At 28.7% G+C, this 23,597-nt stretch overlaps 1 protein-coding gene across 1 annotated transcript; it reads left to right on the top strand.

The window, feature by feature from the left end:
• On the top strand, window positions 1–22,463 carry LOC147806637 (selenoprotein K-like). Its single transcript, XM_087169596.1, has 6 exons — window positions 1–175; window positions 4,476–4,551; window positions 7,514–7,532; window positions 9,015–9,073; window positions 13,547–13,596; window positions 22,242–22,463. The coding sequence occupies exons 1-6, from the start codon at window positions 157–159 to the stop codon at window positions 22,283–22,285; spliced, it is 267 nt and encodes an 88-aa protein (XP_087025722.1). The 5' UTR covers window positions 1–156; the 3' UTR covers window positions 22,286–22,463.
• Window positions 22,464–23,597: the final 1,134 nt, after the last annotated feature.

The following is a 23,597-nucleotide window of genomic DNA, read 5'->3' as shown; positions in this document are numbered from 1 at the left end:
AAATAAGCAAAATAAAGCGCTTTGCAACCCCAATTCCCAAACAAAACGTAAACTATGTAATCTGTGGTTTCGAAATTATTAATTAATTATTAGATTTCTCTTCCTTTGAGTTAATTACGCTGGTTGTTACAGCATTTGTGTTAAAATTTTACGAGAATGCCTCGAGTTTCTGACAGTGAGTTTTTCTTAAAAAGGTTCTTTACTGAACTCTTAAATTATCAAACACTTAACTTGAAGTATCTAACTTATTTCTACTCAATTTTTGTTTTAATACAGGACTTAATTAAAATTTTATTATTGGCTCTAAAATTTAAACTAAAGTTTACAAATTTAGTTGATAAAAGATTTTTCTTTAAAAGCTCAAATTTACAGTAAGGAACTAACACATTTTTTATGTTACGCAAGCAACTCTAACACTAATAGCAATGCATAAATTTCAAAAAAAAAAAAATTTCTGTATCTATAATATGTTCTGTAAACCTTAGTATTTAATTAAAATCATTGAAATGAAATAGAACTAAATATATTGTTCCTATTTTAAGCTTAAATAAAATAACAGATTCACAATTTGTCCTTAGCTTTTTGAGGAATATTTCCGGATCGTGATCTGTCTCGCCAACTACGATCGCCAAGATGCCAAATAGATTTTAAACTTGAAATATTTTTAAAAGAAACCAAGGAGATGTTTTCTCGGAGGTGGCTACCAGTTATTCCTTTCGAGTTGGTCCCTTTCTCTAATCTTTTATTAGTTTCTCGCAGGCCACTGCCCTGAAATTTCAAAGACTTTGCGATTATTCTGTCACAAATTACGATACGGAAATCTCCCCATTGGCATGGCAGATCATGATATGGAAATATCTCCAATATTTATTCAAATAAAAAATGAGGTTAAGATACTCAAAGATTAACAAATAACAGTTTAGTTTTCATTTTCAGGCGTTTGATTTTGTCTGTCAGATTACCAAAAAAAACTACTATGACGTCATTTCTAACAATCAGAGATGAAAAAGTGAAAGGGTTTTGGAAAGCTAATGAATTAAAATTCAAAAATGGATTTTTTTAAAAATTGAAATTACATATTTTTACATTGTTGGTTTCTTTAATATTTTTGTTTTTTAAGTTATCTGTTATTAATTTGTTTTGGTCTTGAGTGTTTGTCACATAATTTTTAAAACTTTTATTATTTCTTTTTTTATCTCAAGAATAAATAATTTCCATGAAAGGTTAACTTTTTTAGAGATTTGTGTATTTTGTCACCAATGTGACAAGTTTGATACTAACTAATATGATAATACGAGTTCGATATTTAATTAATATGATAATATTTGAAATTTAGTATAAAACTGAACTAAATGATGTAAAAGAAGTAAATATGAAAAATTTAACTTTTTTTTAATTTTTATTTTAAATTTAAGCTATTCTTAATTTATTTTTAAACAATTTATTTCTTAGCAATTTATTTCTTAACAATTTATTTCTTAACAATTTATTTATAACACTTATTAAACAATTTATTTATAACGCTTATTAAACAATTTATTTATAACACTTATTAAACAATTTATTTATAACGCTTATTAAACAATTTATTTATAACACTTATTAAACAATTTATTTATAACGCTTATTAAACAATTTATTTATAACGCTTATTAAACAATTTATTTATAACACTTATTTCTGAACAATGTTTTGGTTATTTTAGTTTGTTCCATTTCATCCTGATTTTTCCATTTTGGCTTGTTTCTTTCTTCTTTTTTTTCTTCTTCATTTTCTTCCAGAGTCTTGGAACAAATAGATTTATTTCAGATGAAATGCTAGCCCTGATTTAAATAACCATTTTGACATTAATGTAAAATTGATCATACAGTGATTCAGCTTCACTGAATACATATGTCTATATAAATTTATATATACTGTTGAACCTTTACATCTCAAAATTTTCAACATTTACTTTCTAGAACTCCCCATGGCGACATTGTCGCAGAAAGTTAGAGTTCTTGAAAAAAGATTTTCTTTTGGGAGGTGAAAGGTTTTTTTTTTTTTTTTTCTGTGGAAATTTTTGAAATATTTTAGCTTTTCTTCAGAATTATATTTAACCCACTGGCGGTTTAGCACATGGGTGAAATTATGAAAATGTTTCTCCCCCAATATACCACTTTTCTATCAAATAGCGTGGGAAAACCGGTTTTGATGTATGGAGAAGACTGCCGGTTAAAATATGACTTTTTAGGCGCAGAACAGTCAGTGGTCTGCACGCTGCTGAGAAAGATGCCTTTCTCCCGCAATAAGTGGGAAAATATGCTTTTTCTATTCTCATTTGAGAACAATAAAAAATAAAAATTTATGAAGTGAAAAATTTTATTTTATTTCGTTCTAATTTTTTTAATGCAATTATTACTATTGATTTCCTCAAAATTTTAAAATCCAATATTTTTAATATGAGAATATTTATTACAACGAATCTCGAAATGAAAACGCGCATTTAGTAACTCTTTTTTGAAGAGTTTGATTTACTGCTACAGATTTCGCGATGTTTTAGTTTTGTTTATTATTTTTTTCAATGAGATGATGATTCACAAAAAGGAAATAATTAGTGTGTTTTCTCCCTACAAAATACGAGAATATAGCCCATGATATTAGAATTAAAAAAGATATTACATATTTAATTAAGAAATTATTTTATTTGATCTGATAATAATTTATTAACATGTATATTTGTTATTATTAAAAGTATCTTGCAGAAAGATATTAGTATTAGAGAGGCTATATCGCAGAAAGCCCAAACTAATTTTGCAAAAGGGCTAAAATTAATGTATTTTCCATGTTTATGTCAAATTTGTTTTCTTTTCAAAACCTCAGTTTCTCGAATTTTTAATACTAGAGCACAAATGCCCAAACAACATAACTTTCTTCATCTTGCAGACAGAGCTGAATTTTGTGAACCCGTAGGAAGTAGGGATGAACAGGTTGGGGATGTTTCTTGGAACTTTGATCACTATCCCTGCACTTTCTTAACTAGAAAGTAATACAATGATTCTGGCAGTAAGTGAGGGGTTGATGAGTAGTACGGAGTGACTACCTGGGGTTATCTTCTCAACCCTAGACAGGGGTCTGTTTAGAAGAAATTTGGGTCCGTTAACGGACCCTTCACAAAGTATCTTTTCATAAAAACGGACCCTTCACAAAATTTTTTAACTTGAAAACGGACCCTTCACAAAACAAATTATCTTTTAATCGGACCCTTCACAAATTTGTTTATCTTCATTATTGTTTTGTTAATCGAATAAACCCTTCCCAGGAAGGGGGGGGGGAGCAAGACAGATGTAAACGAACTAAATTTTGTCCTCGGCAGACGCTTCTTCCTTTATTCGTCCGAAATGAATATTCTGCGTTCAGCAGTATAGGCTAAATACCAAATATTTATATGTTGAATCGCTAATTTAGTAGCTGCAATTGCTGTTTATTTTTTAAAATTTAATCTCTTTAACTATAATTTTACAGTGTTGAGCATAATCTTGTATGCCTTTTCAATTTAAAAACTCTTTGAAAAAGTTTTTTTGCAATAACAGACCCTATTTGCCCAAATTCACAAAAGCGGACCCTGGTTAAAAGAATGTGACTTAACGTTTATTTTATATTCGCAAATTACGAGCAATTTTTTCACAATTTTACAAAAACGGACCTTTCACAAAATGTCTGGACAGACCCCTGCTAGATAAGAAAGCTGGGAATAGAAATTCATTTTCATCTCAAAATTGCAACGAACGTGTCGAAGAATAATTAGGAGTTTGGTATGCCTTGAGAAATGTGTATCTAAAACCAATCCAAAATGGTTTCAAAGAATAGTTGTGAAGATGATGAACAAGAGATTGAAAGCATCAGAAAAGAAACTCTTGACGCTGGAAATGTTGTGCCAGATTTGTGAGAATTAAATGCAACAAAATTGGGATTTAATGCTGACATTAATTTTGAAGATTTTTTCAAGTGGACTGGCAACCTGCGGAACATTGACAGATGTGGAAGTCATAGTTAATGTTAAAGGAAGATCATATTGATGAACCAAAAGTGTGTGCAAAAGAGGAAGAAAAAGTTGTAGAATTTTTACAAGCTTTTCTTGAATCCCAGAAACATGCTGGCCATGAGGGATTTGTTGCTCTTTCTAATCTTTAAAGATTTATCGAAATTAAGAGGGTTAGATGTCAGAAATATTAGAAAAATTATTTTCAGTGTTAAATGTATGTTAAACATGTTTTTATGTGGTATAATTAATTTACAGAAATGCCTATATTTTTCTACTGAAAACAATTAAAGCAGTATTAGTAGAATTTCTTAGTTTAATCATTTAAAGTACCTGTATAATTTAAAACCCCTTTATGTCAAATTTCTCGTCTTTCGCGTGAGATTCGAGATAAACGGGGCCGACTGTACATTAAAATAAGAATTTATTTCTAAATTTGTGTTTTCTCTTCTAGGTGGATCATCTTTGAATAATAGCTTGGAGCGAGTTTCCAATCTGATATGGGGCTTCTTCAATCTTGTATACTTCTAGTAAGATATTCAATTCATTTTTAATCATCCAGAATCTATAGCTAAGTGAAACAACTAAAATGTTTAACCTAAATAATAAAAAAAAAGGTAATTAATATTACAAAGAATTTGTTAGTAAAGTCAATTCAGGCTAAAATAATGATTAACATTGTTAAAGTAATTAATTTATAAGGATTTTATCTTAGTTGCAAAGTTTTAACAAATTTGTAAAAAATTTTGCTCACATAGCCATTGTTTTAAGAAACATCACGTATATAACTTAAGCATAATATAAATAAAGGCACTATTAAATTTAAGGGGGGGGAAATATTTGATCTAATAAAAACACATAACTCAAGTTGACAATGTTCTCAGCTTGAAGGAAGGGGGTTGTTAAAGTTAAGGTGCTATAAAATTGGGGTTAAAGAGCCTATCAATCAAAATGAATAAATACTCTCATGAATGTAATACATATTAAATCACTGGCTATATTACACAGGAAGCGTATCGTTTTTAATAATCAAATCTCGTTTTGAGATTTGTTTTCCTTTTATATGTGTTTTAGTACACACAATATAACATAGCGCGTAGCGTTTTTAAAAAGTACTTAAAGATGCTTAATTTCGTTTTTTAAAAGCCCTTCAAGGGACTTTACTCATTGGGTGTTCTTAAAAAGTGCTCAATTTTCCCTTTTCAAATCTGAGATTTTTTTTCGTCACCATGTCAATTTTTGCCACGTATTATGCAAAAACTTGTTTTTCTCAATGTTCTATTCAAGGTTTTCACAATTCATTCAACCACAATCAATTTCAGTGTGCCCTCGGATACTGAAAGTATTGATTTGTTATGGTAGCGCATGAAAGCGCCAATAATTTTACATGTTTGATGAAATAATTGTGAGTCAGCTTGTGCGTCTACTGAGTTCAGTTCGATGAAATTATTGTACTCTCATGTGCAACTCTGCTACATTTTGCAAGATAATCTCAATCTCATGCTTCATTTTCCACCCTCTGATATCGAATCTCTTGATCATTTTGTAAAGACTAATGTAATCAAGAAAAGAGTTCTTTGTCAGAAACTATTTATTTTATGATGATCGTGTAATGTCTTTGAAAATTATTTTGCATTTTGTTAATTTTTATATTGCTCAAAAATATTTTTTTAGTGTTTAAAAAGTACTTATGATCAACAATTGACTGTATTACTTAATACATAACAGAGTGTGTACTATCCCACAAAATCTTCTAAAACTTATTAATCTTTATAGAATGGATTGTGACACATCTGAAAATCAACTTTAAAAAAATTTATAATTTAGAAGAAAACACTGATTAAAGAACTAACAATTCATGAAGGAAGTCTCGTGGCTAAAAACAGGGTGGTTTATTGTTACGTCACTCTACGCAAAATATTGCACTTCATTCGATTGTTCCACATTATTTTCATTACGGAAAAACATACATCCTTTAATGTCCTTTCAATTTTAAATCCTTATTTGTATTAAGACTTAATGAGTCAGATTTGGATAAAATAAAAAACTTTTCAAGTACAAAATCTCAATTGCAATTTATTAACTTTGGTAGTTTCAAACCTTTTGTCGGCACATAACTTTTTTTTAATTTTATATTTGTCATTAAGCAAACTACCCAATTAATGGGCTTACGACTTCTACTAATCTCCAACTCTGTAGCCTTGTAATTTTTGAACCAATCCAAAAGACAAGGAAACTACTGGATCAGTACCCCCGGAGGTATTGATTTGCAGCATGGAGGACTTTTCGACTCGACAGATTTAACATGCGTCAGTCACTATTTACTGCATAGGGAGTCTTCAGCTGGCAGAGATCGAACCCAAGAATTCTTGGACATGGGCCCAGTGCCCTACAAAACAGGCTATCCCGACCTGAACATAACTTTTCACAAAATTGTTGTGCTTTCATTCAGATGTTTTTGTTACAGATGCACTCGATAATTATTTCAAAAAGTTCTTTACTGCAAAAGCGGTATTTCTCTTTCTTAAACTCGGATAATAGTTCATCATTTAATTCGTTTTTAAGAAGCTGAACTGTGTAATGCACCACATTTTAACAAGACACACAAGGAATTAACGCTTAGAATTCTGTGCTATCACTTAACACTAAACTTACCATAACCGGTCAAATGAACGGTTATGGTAAAATGGTAAAACCCTATGGTAAATGCTAAAACTTGACCGGTCAGGTTTTGCATCCAAGAAAATATTTATTCATATACAAAAATAATTGTGTATGCTGCTCTTTTTTATTTCATTTTTTTGTATTTTGTGAATATAATTTAGCATGTGTGTATCAGAATTTTTCTCAAAGAAATTCTCCGATTTAACTTTTTGAACCGCTCATTTTGGACGAAAATATTTACACACACATTTGTAAATTTTAAATTTAAAATGTAAATATCTATTCTCTGGTGGTTGCAGCAGACAAACCTCAATTTTCTCATTGAACGTTTTGTGTGCTACTATGTAAGTTTTAATACCAACGTTATTAAAGTTTTATATCTTAACAATTAGATATCTGTTGCACATTAATTGTTTAATACATAGATGCACATTAAAGTTATTGTAGTCCGAATTTTATAGTATGCAATTAAATATTTTAGAAAAATCTACTTCTTATTTTAATTTGTAATTCAATACTTTTGTTTTGTACAACTTGGTAAAAATCTGACAGTAATATTTAATGTTCCTTCAAACATAAAAGAGTCCTACATAAAATTATGATAAAGTTGCGACCTGCCATTTGATTTGTGTTTTTAATTGTAGCCCCCAGCCTCATGTAAGTTGGAAACCCCTGCTCTAGATGTTCAGTATTATTTTCTTTTTATCATTTTTTTAATGTACAATAACAATGTATCAAGTGTCTCTGGCAAATAGCTTTGAGTTTATTTAGTGTTCAAGTGTTTTAAAAAAAATCATAATTTAATAAGTTTTTATGTTTATTTTTCAGCTTTTCAAGTTTACTTGATGTAAGTATGATTTATAGTTTACTTTGTTAATTATATCTTTACGAAGAACAACATTATTTGGTGGAAGGATTAAAAAAAAACAGTTCCCAGATTAAAAGAGAAAAGCATCATTTTTCTATACGTTCTTCCTAAAATTATATAATATATTTATGTAATATATCGTCTAATTTATCCAATTATGCCTGAGGCATCTCTAAAATGTATAAGTTTGTTATATTCCTCAATTATAGAAACAGAACTTTTCTTGCCTATATTATATAAAGCATAAACACTATTAAATAAGATGATCTCCAGGTTCAATTCATTACGAAACGCCTTCAACAGAAAATATATTTAATTTAAAAAAATTAATGATGTTTATGCTACAATGTCAGAAAGAATTCTGAACAACAATTCACTTATGCATTGCTGTTCTGGAAGCCATCTATGGGATTTTAAAAATATTATTAACAAATGTGTTTGTATAGTGTTAAATAACAGATAAAATGTCTTTTTTGTTGTTGTTGTTGTGACAGCCAACTAAAATGTCAAGTGATTAGGAAGTCATAAGCGTAAACCCTTAAGCAGTGGTTGGAAAAACTACATTATATTGTAGTTCACTTCAACTACTTTATTACAAAATGTGGTTAACTACAACTACTTTTGTTTAAATATAGTGCTCACAATCTACTATCAAAATGAAAGTAACGAGAAATAGTTATTCACGTTTACATGAGCCACTTTCTTGCATTAAACCATTTTGTTACAGATTTGTTCTTTCTTGACTTCAAACATTTAATTTAAGAAATGCAATGACAAATATTTGCAATTTTGTTAAGTATTTAATGCTGTTTTATTTCCTCTTAGAAAATAAGAAATCAAAAATTACTGAGAAAATATGTTCCTTCCATTGAAATAACGTCAGTGTTACATGAATGGCAGATACGTTGGAAGTGTGGCGGAAGTGATGAATTAGCTATTTATAATTGCTAGTTTAAATATTAGTAATACATTCTTCTTTTTAACGTTTCGCCTCAGGGGGCATTCTCAGTGTTTTCATTGAGGGACCCGGAAAGATTTGTTCCAATCAGATTCAACCAATTACTTGTCTTGAAATAGTGTTTCTTTACTAAACTGGCATTAAAAAAAAGTTCCCTAAAATCACTTCAAACAACTGTTTTTATTATTATTCTTACACTACTTACTACACTAATATTTTAAAAAATGCAGCACACTACGCTTCTAACTAGAGAAAAAGTAACAACTACAGTAGTTTTGGTCACAAAGCCGTTGTCTTTCAATATACAAGTTTACAAATGACTGGATAAAAAAAAGTGTGGATTATAAACTGGGTAAAAATGGGGGACAGAAAGCTAAAAATTCATGAAAACAAATGTGATTTGATTGATGTCTGAATCTGATTTTAATTGATCTATACTTAGTCTTGCTTATATTTTTACTTATATTACTTATTATGTATTAACATTTTTTTAAACGTTTCAGCCTTTTGTGAGTGTTGGTAGAAATTCAAATCTTAACAGCAGATCAAGAAATGACAGAGGGTATGTATGTTATGAATAATTTGTTTAAGATTCAAGTAATATAAATATTTTCACCTGAATAAATATCATTACAAATATGATGACTTAAAGCAAAATGCAAAAAAAAAAAAAAAAAAAAATGGATTCTCCCCATTTTTTTAATGCAAAAAAATAAAACGTATTTCCATATAATTAATTGAAAATGGAATCTTTTATCAAAAAATACAAAACTTTTACTCTATAAAACATTAATTAGGCCAATACTTACCTATGGCTCTGAGACCTGGAACCTAACTCAAGCTGGTGAAAATAAAATTGCCATTTTTGAGAGAAAAGTTTTGAGGGCCATCCTTGGTGGGATAAAAATAAATAATTCCTGGAGAAGACGATATAATACTGAACTGTATAAAATCTACAGGGAGCCAGATATTGTGAAATTCATTAAAATACATCGAATGAACTGGGCAGCTCACATTTTCAGAAGGAATGATGACTCAAATTTTAAAAAAATCCTGTTACACAAACCCCTAACGAACAGGAAAAGAGGTAGACCCAGGCTGAGATGGCTGGATTTAGTTGAGACTGATTTCCTTACTCTAAAGGAGAAAAACTGGCGAACAAGTGTCAAAAGTAGAGAGAAGGGGATTCAAATTCAAAGGAAGGCACTGGCCCACCCTGGGTTGTCTAGCCAGATATGATGATGATAATTGAAAGTGGAATTAAAATTTAAACTAGTTGATAATTTGAAACCTTAAATATTAACTGACATCTTTTAGCATCAAGTTTATCTAGAACATTTTTCTCTCTTTTTTATTTTTTCTATCCTTTCTAACACAAAAAAATTAACATTTCATTAGCAACTACAACTATAGAAGCCCATGGTAGAATCGCGACGACATTGTCACAGAACTTTACTGAGTTCTTGCAGAAAGATTTTTCTTTGGAAGGTAAATAATTTTGATTTGCTTTTCTGCAAAAATTTACATGAAAAATTCGAATCACGCATTTAAATAATCACTTTTTGAAGCGCTCAATTCATGCCGATATTGTAGACCCGATTTGATTGTATTTTCGGCAGTTACTTACATTGATTTTCACATGGCTTCTAAATATCCCAATCTATTTCAAACAATGTGGAAAATTCGAATGGTGCATTTGAGTATTTACTTTTTAAGGCAATGATTCTATCAATATTTTGGCTGTTATTTCTATTGATTTCACCATACTTTTTTAAATCCGATAATTTTTATACGATATTAATCTCGAGCGTAACATGCACTTGAGGAATCCGATTCCCATGATTTTATCTTTAATCTTTTTTTCGGCAATCACTACTAAGGAGTGATTGTGTTGGAGGAACCAAGAACATTTTGGAAATTTCTTTGTAAAATTCCTTCCATATAGCTAAGTAAATTTTCTATTTAACGAAGTTTTCTTTGATATCCACTTTCTCTATTTCTCAAAATATTTCAGAAAGTTTCAAACTTGTTAATGCATTTTAAGAGGGAAATGACCTTGAATTGATTTTCGAAGCCGCTTAACTTTTAGAAAAAGCAGTAAGACTAATAGTAACCGACCTACCCCCGAAGAAGTTTGCGGATAAGGGTTTCACCCGTTGTCACGTGAACTAAACACTGCAAAACTACAGAAAGGTAAAATCAAAACTAAAAAGATTGATACTCATAGAAAATATCCCAAAATCGAAAAGATGTTAAAAATAAAACGGAATAAAAATTAAAAGTGCTTAAAACATCTAAGTGAATAAAATTAACCAACAATAAAAGTGTCAAAAAATACAGGTAAAACCATATAAAAGTAAGGTCAGGTAAAACATCAAATGGTAAAAATATGAAAAATCACATTAAATACAAATAAGATAAATAGAATAATTAAAATAGTCGACTAAAAGTTAAAGTGTCCCCCTTCCACTTTAAGAGGCATTTAGCCTTTAATCTTAAAGGCTAAGTGCCTCTAAGATTAAAAATGTTCTAAGGTAAACATAAGTTTCTCTAAAAAAGTTAAACACTCAAAGATGACACCAGGTAAGACAGAGGGTACTGAAGTTCATCAAGATTTCATTTTGAATGTCCTATGTGTAATGAAGATGTCAGTTCAAGGGGAGAACAAAGTGAAGGAATTTTACTGCTATGGAGAAAGCAGTAAAATCCCTTTCCCTATTTGTTTGCAATTCAAACGAAAATGTCAGACGAAATTAAGGACTTTGTCAATAGCAGGGTTGGAGTTTTGAACGTCCTAAACTGGTTTTGGACAGGACATGTGGGTTTTACTGTCTTAAACTGGGTAAAACTGTCCTAAACTGGGTAAAACTGTCTTAAAGTGTCCAAAACCTTGAACTTTGGTAAAAGGTAAAAATTCTATAGGTGTAACCATTGTACACATAATAATTACATGTATCAATAAATATTTGATATTTTTTATGCAATTTACTATAACTTATTAAAAGAAAATAATATAATATAATTGGAAAAAGTTTATAATTTTTGAAGCTCCACAATTCATTGAACAACAAAAGTGAATACCTTAATCCTTTTAATATAAATATGCTTTTAATACTGATTAATAATATTTTTGCATAAGGATAAATATGGCAATATTAAAAAATAATAATTTTTCTTAAAAAAAATACTAAATTTGTTCAAAAATTAACCTTTTATTTTTCACAATATTTTTTTTAAAAAATGTTACAATTTCTGCATTACAGGATTATAAAAAAGACATCTATTTTTAAAAAAATTGTTTTTAAATATAAATATATTAGTTTAAATTTAAAATACAAAATAACTGAAAAATGTATTAACAGTTTTGAAGGGCATAATATCAGTTTCAGTTACTGACACTGGTGATGTATCACTACTATGCTAAAAGAATTAATTTGGACAGTTTTGGACAAAGAGGTTTTGGACAGGACGGTTTAAACCATGGATTAATCCATTCTGTTCTAAACCTTGCCAACCCTGGTAAATAGCAATTAAAAAGAATGCATGTGGTGATGTGTGTTTAAAATTACTTTAATTATAAATGTAACCATAATTTTACAGATAAATTTTTTGTGTAAAAATTTATGTGTAAACAGTTTTGCTTTTTTTTTTTTTTCATTGAAAATGTATGTAGCATGATAGTGTAACACTAAATAATGTTTTGCTCTCTTCTTGATTTCCATGCAGATTTCTCTCATGGTTATAATTTGTAAAATAAATAGTAGAAACTAGTTTACAAGATAAATGTGTATCAATTACTATTTTAATTATGTCTAGTGTTTATGAATTTAAAACCTGTTTTGTGTTAATTAGGTATTTCAAAAAGAGATTTCTATTTCGCAAACTTATTATCGGGATTTAGCGACTTCGTTAAATGGAGGTCCGACCGTATAAATATATGTTACACTTTGAAAGCATTAACATTGCAAATTCGTAACGTCACCGGTGTTTATTGAAAAATATGCAGGATATTGGTGAAATATTAGAATTTTATTAAAGTTAGGGCCGGAGGCCCAAAAATTGGAACATTAAATGCTGGTGTATGATAGAGAAGAGCACAATTGACCTTTGAAAGATAGTTTTTATATCTTTCTGGACAGTATATTTAAATATTAATGAGTCTTAGTAACGTGAGACTGATCAATTTCCCAACCTACTGAAGACATATCATCACATTTTCTGAGATAATTAGATCAATATTATTAATTTCTTTGTGGGAAAGGTTTTAAATTATTGCGCGTTAAATAAATGCTCAATTTATGGATTATATTAAATATATGTATAAACATGCATAAGAACTTTCAATAATAAAAGAAAAAATTTTCATTTGTGCGCATGAAATTTTTATTAGCATAGTTATATTTGGGGAGATTCCAGTATCATGATCTGTAGCAGAATAATTGCCAAGTCCAGGCAATTTCCGGACAGTGGCCCGCGAGAAACTAAAAAAAAAAATCATCATGAAAGGATCAACTTGAAATGTAGCTACCTTCGGGTAAACATTTACATGTTGTTTTTTTTAAATTTGCAAGCATAAAATCTATTTGGCACCTTGGCGATTGTAATTGGCACGACAGATCATGATACAGAAATATCCCCCTTTTATATATATATATAAAAAGTTTAAGAATATTTTATAATTGCTTAAGAGGTGCTTATTTTTTGTTCAAAAATAAGGCTACGCACCCTGTGACTGTTTAGGTTTTATCTTGCATTATTTTTCATTAATTATATACAAATGCTATAATTTAATATACCTTGTAGTCGATGAGAAGAAAGTTGGTGCATTATTGTTTGTTATCATGACCCAAACCTTAATCAAAAGAGCTTTAAACAAATTAAAATGCAAGCATTTTTTTTAAACCATTGATTTTGTAAAGTATTTCTAGATGGCATAAGCAAACATATTTATCTACATGTTTTAAGAAATGAATAATAAAGTTTGAAATTGTATATTTTCTTTACTCAAAATTATACTTTGTTTTAAAACTTTCAGACCTCCAAGGCCACCAGGCAGAGGAAACTTCAGATCTTTTTCAGATATAAGTAAGTTTATTTCAAGTAATTCAAATTGCATGTTTATAATTACAAAATTATTTTCTTTTATTTAAAAAAAAAAAAAAAAAAGATTTCTGAATTAAGTCACTAATCAATAGCATTGTTCTACATCATGATACTGAATTGTATATGCTTCAATTACTTTTTTAGCTTAAGAAATGTGACATCTTTGATTTTTCAGCTAAGCTCAACAAAATAATTATGGAAGAGCCCAGGGTTGGCAAGATTTTGCTGCAGGTGGAAAAATCCATCCTGGCAAAAACAGGTTTTTGCCAAGCAAATTGGCAAAAATCTATATTTTCCAAGATGAGAGGACAAAAACACATTTTTGGTACAAAATTATTCCTAAAATTGAAATATATACTATAAATATAAATAATTACAAAAAAAATTAACAAAATTATTATTCCATAATTAAATTATAATGTAATAATATATCATTTTAGTAGTTTAAAACATTTTTGATTGGAAAATTTGCGATTATTCTCTTTTTTCCAGTGAAATGAACTTATTTTAAATTAATATAACTATAATTTAAAGCATAAAATATCTATCAAGATGTGTAGTTAATTATTGTACAAATAATAATTTTTTATAATATAATAAAAATAATATTATACAAATAATAATATTTATTTATTTGTAAAAAAACATTTATTTAAGGATTCTAAAATGAAAAGAGGTCAAAAACTTTCTATGTTTTAATATTTATTGCCGTTATATTAATTATTAATGTGTAATTTTAATAGATTTAATTTTAACAAATAATTTTTTCATGTAATGTATCAAAATTATTATTCTTTATGATTGATTTAAATTTGTTTCAAGTATTTTGTAATAATATTTAATCAGCTATGTAGATAATTTGGTTTTTACCAGTTTTTGCCTGTTTTTACCAGGTTTTTGCTACTGTCCTGGCAAAAAACCCTTTTTGCCGGCAGAAACTCCAACCCTGGTGGTCACCCTTAAAATACAAATCAAAGTTAGAGATGTTACACATAGAAACCAGGGTTGCCACTCCACAGGGAAAACCTGGAAAATACAGGGAATTTAAAAATCACCTAAAATAACAGGGAAAATGCAGGGAATTCGGATTTTTTTCTTTACAAATTGGGAAAATACAGGAAGTTTTGTTTCTTATTTTCGTCTTTTGAAATATGGTGACCAACTCAAAGCGTTATCTATGGGATATTTAACCATGATATTTCAGCTATACTAAACTATTTCATTTACTATAGCATTATTTAAGTATGTTCAGCTGTTTTTCCAGCAATTAAAAACTAATGAATATAGTTAGCCCACTATAGCTCACACAAGAGCAAAGTAATTGCTGTTTTCTCTTAATATAGTGTGTATAATATGTTCAGGGAATTTTTTTTCTTCCAGATTTGGGTAGCAACCCTGAAACCTAAATTTCTAATTAGTTTCTTTAAAGAAGAATTTATTCTTTAGGGAATCTCCCATTGTCAGTCCCCCAAAACTGGGAATTGTCACTGTTCCCACTCTACTTGAAAGTCCTTGAATTTAGTTGGAAAAAAATCAGGGCCCAGGAAAGTCCTTGAATTCTGCCATAGGGTACTTGAAAAGTAATTGATTTTTTTAGGATTTAAAGTAATAGTAATCTTTCTTACAAAAAAGTAGTAAAAAAATAAATAAATTCAAATGAATATTATAGAAATTCTGTAGATGCAATTTTTAATGCTTGAAGTGAAAAGGGGTTAAAGAAGATGCAAAACTTTTCTCTCCTAGATTTTTCACATCAGATTATTGTTTATCTCTCTGATGTTTTGAAAGCAGAAATTTCTAGCAAATTGTAGGTTATGTAGTCATAGTTTTCGAATGATATATAATGTTTAATTGGTTTAGAAATATGTTCAATGTGTTAACTTCATTAATTACGTCAGGTTAATATTGTTATCCTAATTGTCCTTTTAATTTATGTACGAAGGATAATTAATTTTTTGTCATTTATAATCAAATCTTTGCATTTAGTTTTTACTGCTAATAAATAAAATTTAGTTCTACATATTTCTTTGATTATGAATAAGCGTCGTGATTCACATTAAACTGATTCTTGATTTACGGATTGGAATTCATATAAAATGTTCTACAAATTGTGATTTAGATGAAAGTGATTGATGAATCACATATCGAATATTACTTTATAGTGATTTGCAAATTACTCATCAGAATTCGATTAGGTATTTTATAAATCATACATCATGATTCATGTTAAAGTGATTAATCAATTACACATGGTGATTTCAATTTTTAAGTTATTTCTGAATCATATAATGTGATACGTATTTAAGTAATTTCGGAATCATGCTTCACAATTCCTATTCTAGTTGTTTAAAAATCAAGCATTGCCATTCACAAAAGAGAGATTTAAAAATTACCGCTCACAATTCTCATCAAAATGATTTAAGAATAACACATAGCTGTTCAGTATTAAGTGCCTTTTGAAGTGCAATTTGCGTCATAATGACCACTATTCATATGAAAACTATTAGCTAATCACACAACAGAGTTCACATTAAAGTGATTTATGTATCACACAATGTGATTTACGTCTTGTTAGTTTGTGGGTATTGCTATTCATATTGTTCTGATTTAAGAAACATACACAACAATTCAATTTTAATTTACAAATCACACATTGTGATACGTAATTTACGCAATCTTCGACGCTTACTTCACCTTTCTTAACATTTTGATTTGCATATAGTATATCTATAAATTAGATTCATATAAATGCGATTAAAAAATTATGCTTAGTGAAAATAACGCATATTCACAAAATTTTAAAAGTCATGCTTCATATTTTATGGATATATTTTAAAGAAAACAAAGCTCGGTAAGTCTTAGTTATCTGTAAAATATCGTTCTACAATAGGTTTTATAATGTTCAAAATACATTACTGATATTCTGAAGTAACAAAGTAGATAATTTGTTATTAAAATTGAAACAGATATGTTAAATGGATATATTTTGATATTTTATCTAATTACATACATTTCCTGTAACCTAAAATTTGATCTAACATATTAAAAAATAGTATTTATATTTTAATAACCGTACATTCACACAAATTTTATCAATTATTTACTATTCTTGTTTAATGTAATATGCATTATTCATTAATTCTTATTCATTTCATTAAATTTTTCATAAAGAGTTTCACTGAAGCTAGTTTTTAAATGGTGGCTAGTATTGTTCGTTTGTCAATTGGATCTTCTTTTTTTTCGTCAATAGGAACTTTTAAGTGATTTGAAACAATAATGTAACTATCAACCATTTGTATTAACTGATAAATTTAATAAATATTTTTTTTTGTGGTCAAATAAGCATTGTGCTTTAAAAATATAAAATTTCTGCTTCTACATGATTGTAAAATTTGGTTGACATGTACTTTAGCAAATAACTGTAATACTGAATAGATCCTTGAAAGTCATTGAATTTTTTTTTAAAATTGAGTGAAAATCCTGTCTTCTGTTTTCAACTAGTATCTGTGCTTGTGAAGAAAAAAAAAATAAATATGTTTTTTTAAAGATGACTTAGTTGTTGAAAATTTATTCTTTTATTTTATTGATTAAAAAATTCTGCTTTTATTTTTCATCTTCTTGCAGTTTTGTTTTATATTTTAGAAAAATTTATTTATTTTGTAACTAAAGATCAAGAAATATTACTGTTGCTTTGTCCTTAATATAAATATTTATTTGCTTGTCTGTTAATAAAATGCATTATATTTAGCTATTTGACTTAGCAGGGATTAACTAAATAATAATATTTCTTAGTTTCTTTTTTAAATGGTTTGATAATTGGTGTTAAAATTTTAATTATTTTCTTTTTAAAGTGGAAGTTTTGCAATCATATCTTTCCCCTAATTAATATTGTGTTTCAATACTTTATTTCGTTTTCAAAATGTTCTTTTGTTGGTTAAATATAACTTAACTTCAATTGACACAGATTATTAATATATTAAAGTTCTTAATTTACAAAACTCTTGTCCAAGCCAGTCTTAACATATGCTTCTGAAGCTTGGACAATGACAAAACTGGAAGAAAATTGTATCCTAATATTTGAGAGAAAGATTTTGCTTAATATAGTAGGAGATTTGACTTCAAACTGTTCAAGATTTATAAACAACCGGATTTTATTATATACATGAAAATAAACAGAATTAATTTTATGGTCCGCGTGATTCGAATGACAGGGATAAGATTTTTCCGCTTTTTTCACTTTTATCTCTTAAATTTCAGCTTTTTTATCAAAAATTCAGATTTTCTAAAAATTTAATTTTTTTTTATAAGTATTCCGCTTTTTCAGAAAATTCACCGATTTTCAAAGAGAAACAGAAAATTTAAACTACAGAGCTACCAATCCTTTCACATTTTTACTTATTTTAGCTATTTTCTCCCCTTTTACTCTCAGCAGATAAGATTTTCAGAATTTTTTACCCGCCCTCCAGATAGATCAGATTTTTGTAGTTCAAACGACGCTGCTTCTGACAAGCCTTTTAGAGGTCCCAAGCCTGGAATCTGCTATCTCGATTCTTATTCACACGATTTTAATATCAAACATAGCTTTTCATATTTACGTGTTGCGATTCTTATTCACACGATTTGAATATTGTACGTTGTGATTCTTATTTACGAGATTTAAAAATCCGATATTGTGATTCGTATTTACGCCTTTTTAAAAACCCATGTAGCGATTCGTATTCACGCAAGTTTAAAATTCAATGTCTTGATTTGCTCATGCGGTTTATAATATCAAACATTGATTTTCATATTTATACGTGATTTTAAAATAAGGCATTGGGATTCGCCTTCACGCATTCTAAAAATTATGCATCATAATTCTTATTTATGCAATCTAAAAATTATGCAACATGATTCGTATTTACGCGATCTAAAAATTATGAATCGTGATTTGTATTTACGCGTTTTAAAAATTCTATAACCCAGTTTGTATTTTCTCATTTTCAAAATCTTATATCTAGTTTAATATTCATGTGATTTCAAAATCAATAATTGTTATTCATATTCACGCAATTTTAAGATCAACTATCGCGATTCTTGTAAGAAGTAATAATTTTTTTAAATTAGTTACTATAAAGGTGACTGTTTTTCTAACAACGATTATTAATATATGTAAGTGTTACAACATCAGAGAAACCAGTAGGGAATATATTCAAAACTTACATTCTGTGCTTGCAAAGAAGAAAAAATAGGATTTGTCACAAGATGTTTGAAGATGGACTAACGACTAAATATAGCAAACATAAAAGATATGGCAAACAAAAGCAATCACTTAAAAAGGAATTTAATTAATATTTTTTTTTTTTTGGAAAAAGAGTTAATTAACTCATCATCAAAATTTTATTTATAATTGCTGTTATTTATGCTATAAAATGCAATATTCTTATCAAATAAAAAACAATTATCTAAACAGTTGCTGATTGTCATGGAATTTTTCAAACTAAAATAGCAATTTTTGTATGTTAAGGAGTTACTATATATTTCTACTTCACTGTTATTGATATGTTTCAAAGGGCTCTAGTTAGATTAGACTATAATATGAACATAATGATTTGGTCCATTGTTAAAGTTTTTTTTTCCAATATAATTTAAAAAGTAATATTACTGATATATTTGCTATAAATCACATAACAGTATTTATTAAAAGAAACGAAATATTAATGTATATTCTCAGTACTTTTAATTTGCTAAACCAGGTAGTTTTTCAAGTAATAATTGTCTCTTATGTGAACTGAGGAAAAATATAATTTTCAGCTTTTTTTTCTCCAATTGGTAATTTTTATTTTCCCTAAATGTTAAGTATCAATGTAATCATTTATATAATAATAGATTAGCACACAATTGTATTTCAACACATTATTTATTACCTTAAACTGTCTGGAATTTATTATAAAAGGGTTGCGCTTGCGTAAAATTTACTATCGTGGAAATTCAGCTTTTTTGCCTTTTGGCTAATCTCATCCCTGGAATGAGCTATGGCAATACAATCGAAAGGATATTGCTTTTCAAACCCACTGGAACAAAAAAGCGGGGAAGCCCGCGATTGAGAGGAGAAGATTCGGTGGAGTCCGAATCTTCTTAGTCCGAAAAGAATTAGAGATCAAAGGTAAATTGAAAGTCATGAAGGAGAAATCTGCAGAGAAAGGCATTGGCCAACATTGGACTGTCTGGCCAACTATGATGATGATTAATGTATGTATGTATATAAATATATATATATATATATATATATATATATATATATATATATATATATATATATATATATTTCTAAACTTTGTGCTAGTAAAAAGTTTTTTAAATACTGCCCAGTAAATTCTCTCAGTGTTATTTTATCTTTCAGTCATGTTTATAGTTCTGACAATTTATTATTTATGATCTAAGCTGACATTACATTTTTATTAAATATAAATTTTATTGAACTTTTAAAAAGAAATATTTTCGGAATTTTGTGTAAAGGGAACTAATTTCTTCTTCAGAGATGATTGTGCTCAGGAAAAAATACGGATTTCTGGATTTTTTGCTAATTGCTATCCAGAAATTTCCAGGTATTCAAGGTCCATAAGTTTCAAGAAATCATCGATCACATTTATGCATAAAAATTCTTGTATATTTTATGTAAAAATATTAGAACTAGAATTTATACTTGACATCTTTTTTATTTGTGAATATTTTTTTGGTAGACGAATAAATGTGATTAGAAATACAAGTAAACTTATACATAATTATTCATTTAAGTTATGCTGCATATAATTTATTTAGAATGTCATGTTTTGAAAATGTTAATGATTTAAATTTATAAGGATATTAGTTTTTTGAAATAGGTCATTCATGATTTTTTTCAAGAAATTTTCCAGATTTTTACATTGAGCTTACAGTCTTGAATATGAACCATGTACTAAATAATCAGGGGGAAAAAATCAACACATTTAGTTCCACAGCAACAAAATTGTATCACTTTTTCAGTAGTAAATAATTGTTATGATTATCATAAGTTGCAGTTAACTGTCAAACTTTACACTCGAGCAAGCGAATTGGGTTTCTTGAGTATTTGGTTCTCTTGCCTTCTGAGTTAGGTTCAATCAGGGTGCATAGCCTTTTTGAAAATTGCTTAAAGGCGCTTTTTTTTCGATTTTCGTTTTTTAAAAGCATTTAAAAGCAGTGCTTTTTTCATTGGGTGTTTTTAAAAGTGCTTAATTTCTCTCTTTTTCAAAATGAGATTTTTCCTTTATGTTGATTTTCGCTTCGAATCATGCAAAAAGACGCAGTTCACATTGTTCTATTCAACGTTTTCATAATTAATTCCACTCCAATCTATTTCGGCGTATTGTCAGTTCGTAGTGTATGAAAACGCCATTCGTTTTACACGATTCAAAATTTCATAATTTTTCACAATTGTGAAAAAGTTTTTTTTTTTTTTTTTTTTTTTTGACATGATGGTTAAAGCAAGATAAAAACGTCAATGGTCAAAAACTTTCCAACCCTACCTAATTATGATATTTTTTTAAAGTGCTTAAAAATATTTTTTGAGTACTTTAAAAGTGCTTAAAAGGTGCCTATTTTTTTGGTGAATGATTTGGCGGCTATGCACCCTGTCAATGTAAAGAAGGCAGTAAAAATAAACATTTAATAGTTGTTGCAAAAAACCAGTGCTTCAAATAAAAAGGTTCCTATGTTGAAGTTAATAAATCAAAGTGTCTACAAATAGCAGGGTTGCCATTGGCGACTAAAATTCAACTATTTTTGGCGTGAGGCGACTATGGCAACTTTTTTTGCCTGAAAAGGCTTAAAAAGCAACTATTTTCAGGAAACGGAGACTATTAGGAGACTTTTCTGTACTCCAAGCGGCGTTTATTTTTATTTTTTTTAAGCATAAATTGGGTGGAAAATCTGCTCCCCACAAGATAGTTTTTGAACACACTGAACTTATTTTAATAAAAAATAAAAGATTTTGAATTGCAAATTTGAGTCTTCACTTTTTAATTCGTTCAATCTGCACAGACTCCATTGCAAGTCTATTTCATTTCTCGATCACCTTTTCAATGATCATCGCTACGAAAATGATTTTAAAAAATACTATGATTTAAAAAAATTTTAATACAATATTACGATGCGTGAATTTCGAATTTGAGTAATCACTTTTCATATATATATATATATATATATATATATATATATATATATATATATATATATATATATATATATATATATATATACACGTTTATATAAAAATTATCATATTTGACACCAACTTGACTAAATGGCTCATGGTATATGACAATTGAGACATTAACAAAATTGTAGTTATTTTTTTGATGAATTTTTGTTCTTATTTAGGCAACTATTTTCCTAGTTTTTGGCTACTATTTTTATGCTTTAGGCTACTAAAAGCAACTATTTTGTTCATTTTTTTCTGTGGAAACCCTGGAATTGGAGTTCTTTACTTTGAGGGATTTCATAGCTTTCTTCAAAGTTGACTTATTGCATAAGAAAACTTGTATACTGGTTTTAATTTCAGATGTGATTGTGAGATGATGATAGTGGAAATTATTGGTTTAAAATTTTTTTTCTTTCCTTATTTTCAGGTGGGTCATCTAATTATGTTCCTCCCCCACCCCCTGGTGGATGAGGTCGATAAGGACTTCAAGCCTGGAGTCCGTGTGAAGTTCTCTCTCTGTGTATTGGAGAAAATTCTTATGAAATTGCTTTGGTAAAAGTTTACACCCCCCAAAGTGATGGATGTCATTTCTCTCCCTTTTCTTCATCTTGTGTATGTTATGACAAAATAAATAGTTATTTCTTTTTTTTTTTTTTTGAAGTTATACTTCTTATGCGACTTCCAACAAGGTCGCGTTAAACGTTTAACGCTACATTTTTATTAGCCGAGAAATCACGTGGTAGGATCCAGTTTTCCATATTGTTTTGGTTCTCACTAGCATAAAAGTCTTAAATGTATTGTTTTTCTATAAATATTTTTTTAGTTTGTTTTGATACACATATAATTTAATAGGGTAGTATTTTTGAAGTTATACTTCTTCTGTGACTTCCAACAAGGTCGCGTTAAACGTTTTTATTGGCCGGGAAATCACGTGGTAGGATCCAGTTTTCCATATTGTTTTGGTTCTCACTAGCATAAAAGTCTTAAAAGTATTGTTTTTCTATAAATATTTTTTTAGTTTGTTTTGATACACATATAATTTAATAGGGTAGTATTTTTTATTTTCAAATTTAGTGGATAACAATTGTAAAAAATGAGTGAAAACAATCCCACGGACAATGCGACGGATTTAAGGTTATGTCAAGGTACGTCTCTTGTGAATATCAATTGATTGTTAGGTTTTCTCTTCTGAAATTACATTATGACGCATTCACATACATTATTAATACAAATACATTTACAATACAGGCAACCACAAGCACTTCCACTGGCTCAAGAGGTCCACGAGGGAAAAATGCACAATATTACCGTGATTACAGAGCATGGAAGCGAGCGGAGCAGGAAAAAGAGTCGTTGAATAGAACTAGTGATCCTTCTACGACTGCTGATTCTTCTACTATTAACGTCGCAGGTTGCGAAGTTTAACTTCTGCACGGAGGGACTCCACGCACTATTTTTTTTTTTATTTGTCCTTCAAGAAGTATTATCTTCTGCACACCTGGAAAGTCATGGCTTTAGGTCTCATTTTTAAAACAGAATTCAACTCCCCAATTTTACAGTATTCCGAATGTCTGAATTTGTAACAACATGGTGCGTGGCGTTTTTAAAAAGTGCTTAAAGGTGCTTATTTTTGATTTTCGTTATTTAAAAGCCCTTAAAGCTGCTTTTTCACTAGGTGTTTTAAAAAAGTGCTTAATTTTCCCTTTTCAAAAATGAGATTTTTTTCGTTACCATGTCAATTTTCACCACGTATTATGCAAAAGCGTGCTTTTAACTGTTTTCT

The sequence above is a fragment of the Parasteatoda tepidariorum genome, chromosome 8 (assembly GCF_982258835.1).
Source record: "Parasteatoda tepidariorum strain Cologne lab strain chromosome 8, Ptep-v5.0, whole genome shotgun sequence".
Lineage (NCBI taxonomy): Eukaryota > Metazoa > Arthropoda > Arachnida > Araneae > Theridiidae > Parasteatoda > Parasteatoda tepidariorum.
The sequence above is the reverse complement of the archived record's forward strand: the minus strand, read 5'-3'. Positions and strand labels throughout refer to the sequence as shown.

Excerpts from the sequence above, each read along its gene's own strand:
- LOC147806637 (XM_087169596.1), top strand. Across the intron at positions 9,074-13,546 it reads AGATCAAGAAATGACAGAGG|ACCTCCAAGGCCACCAGGCA; the intron begins GTATGTATGTTA and ends TAAAACTTTCAG. Across the intron at positions 13,597-22,241 it reads CAGATCTTTTTCAGATATAA|GTGGGTCATCTAATTATGTT; the intron begins GTAAGTTTATTT and ends CCTTATTTTCAG.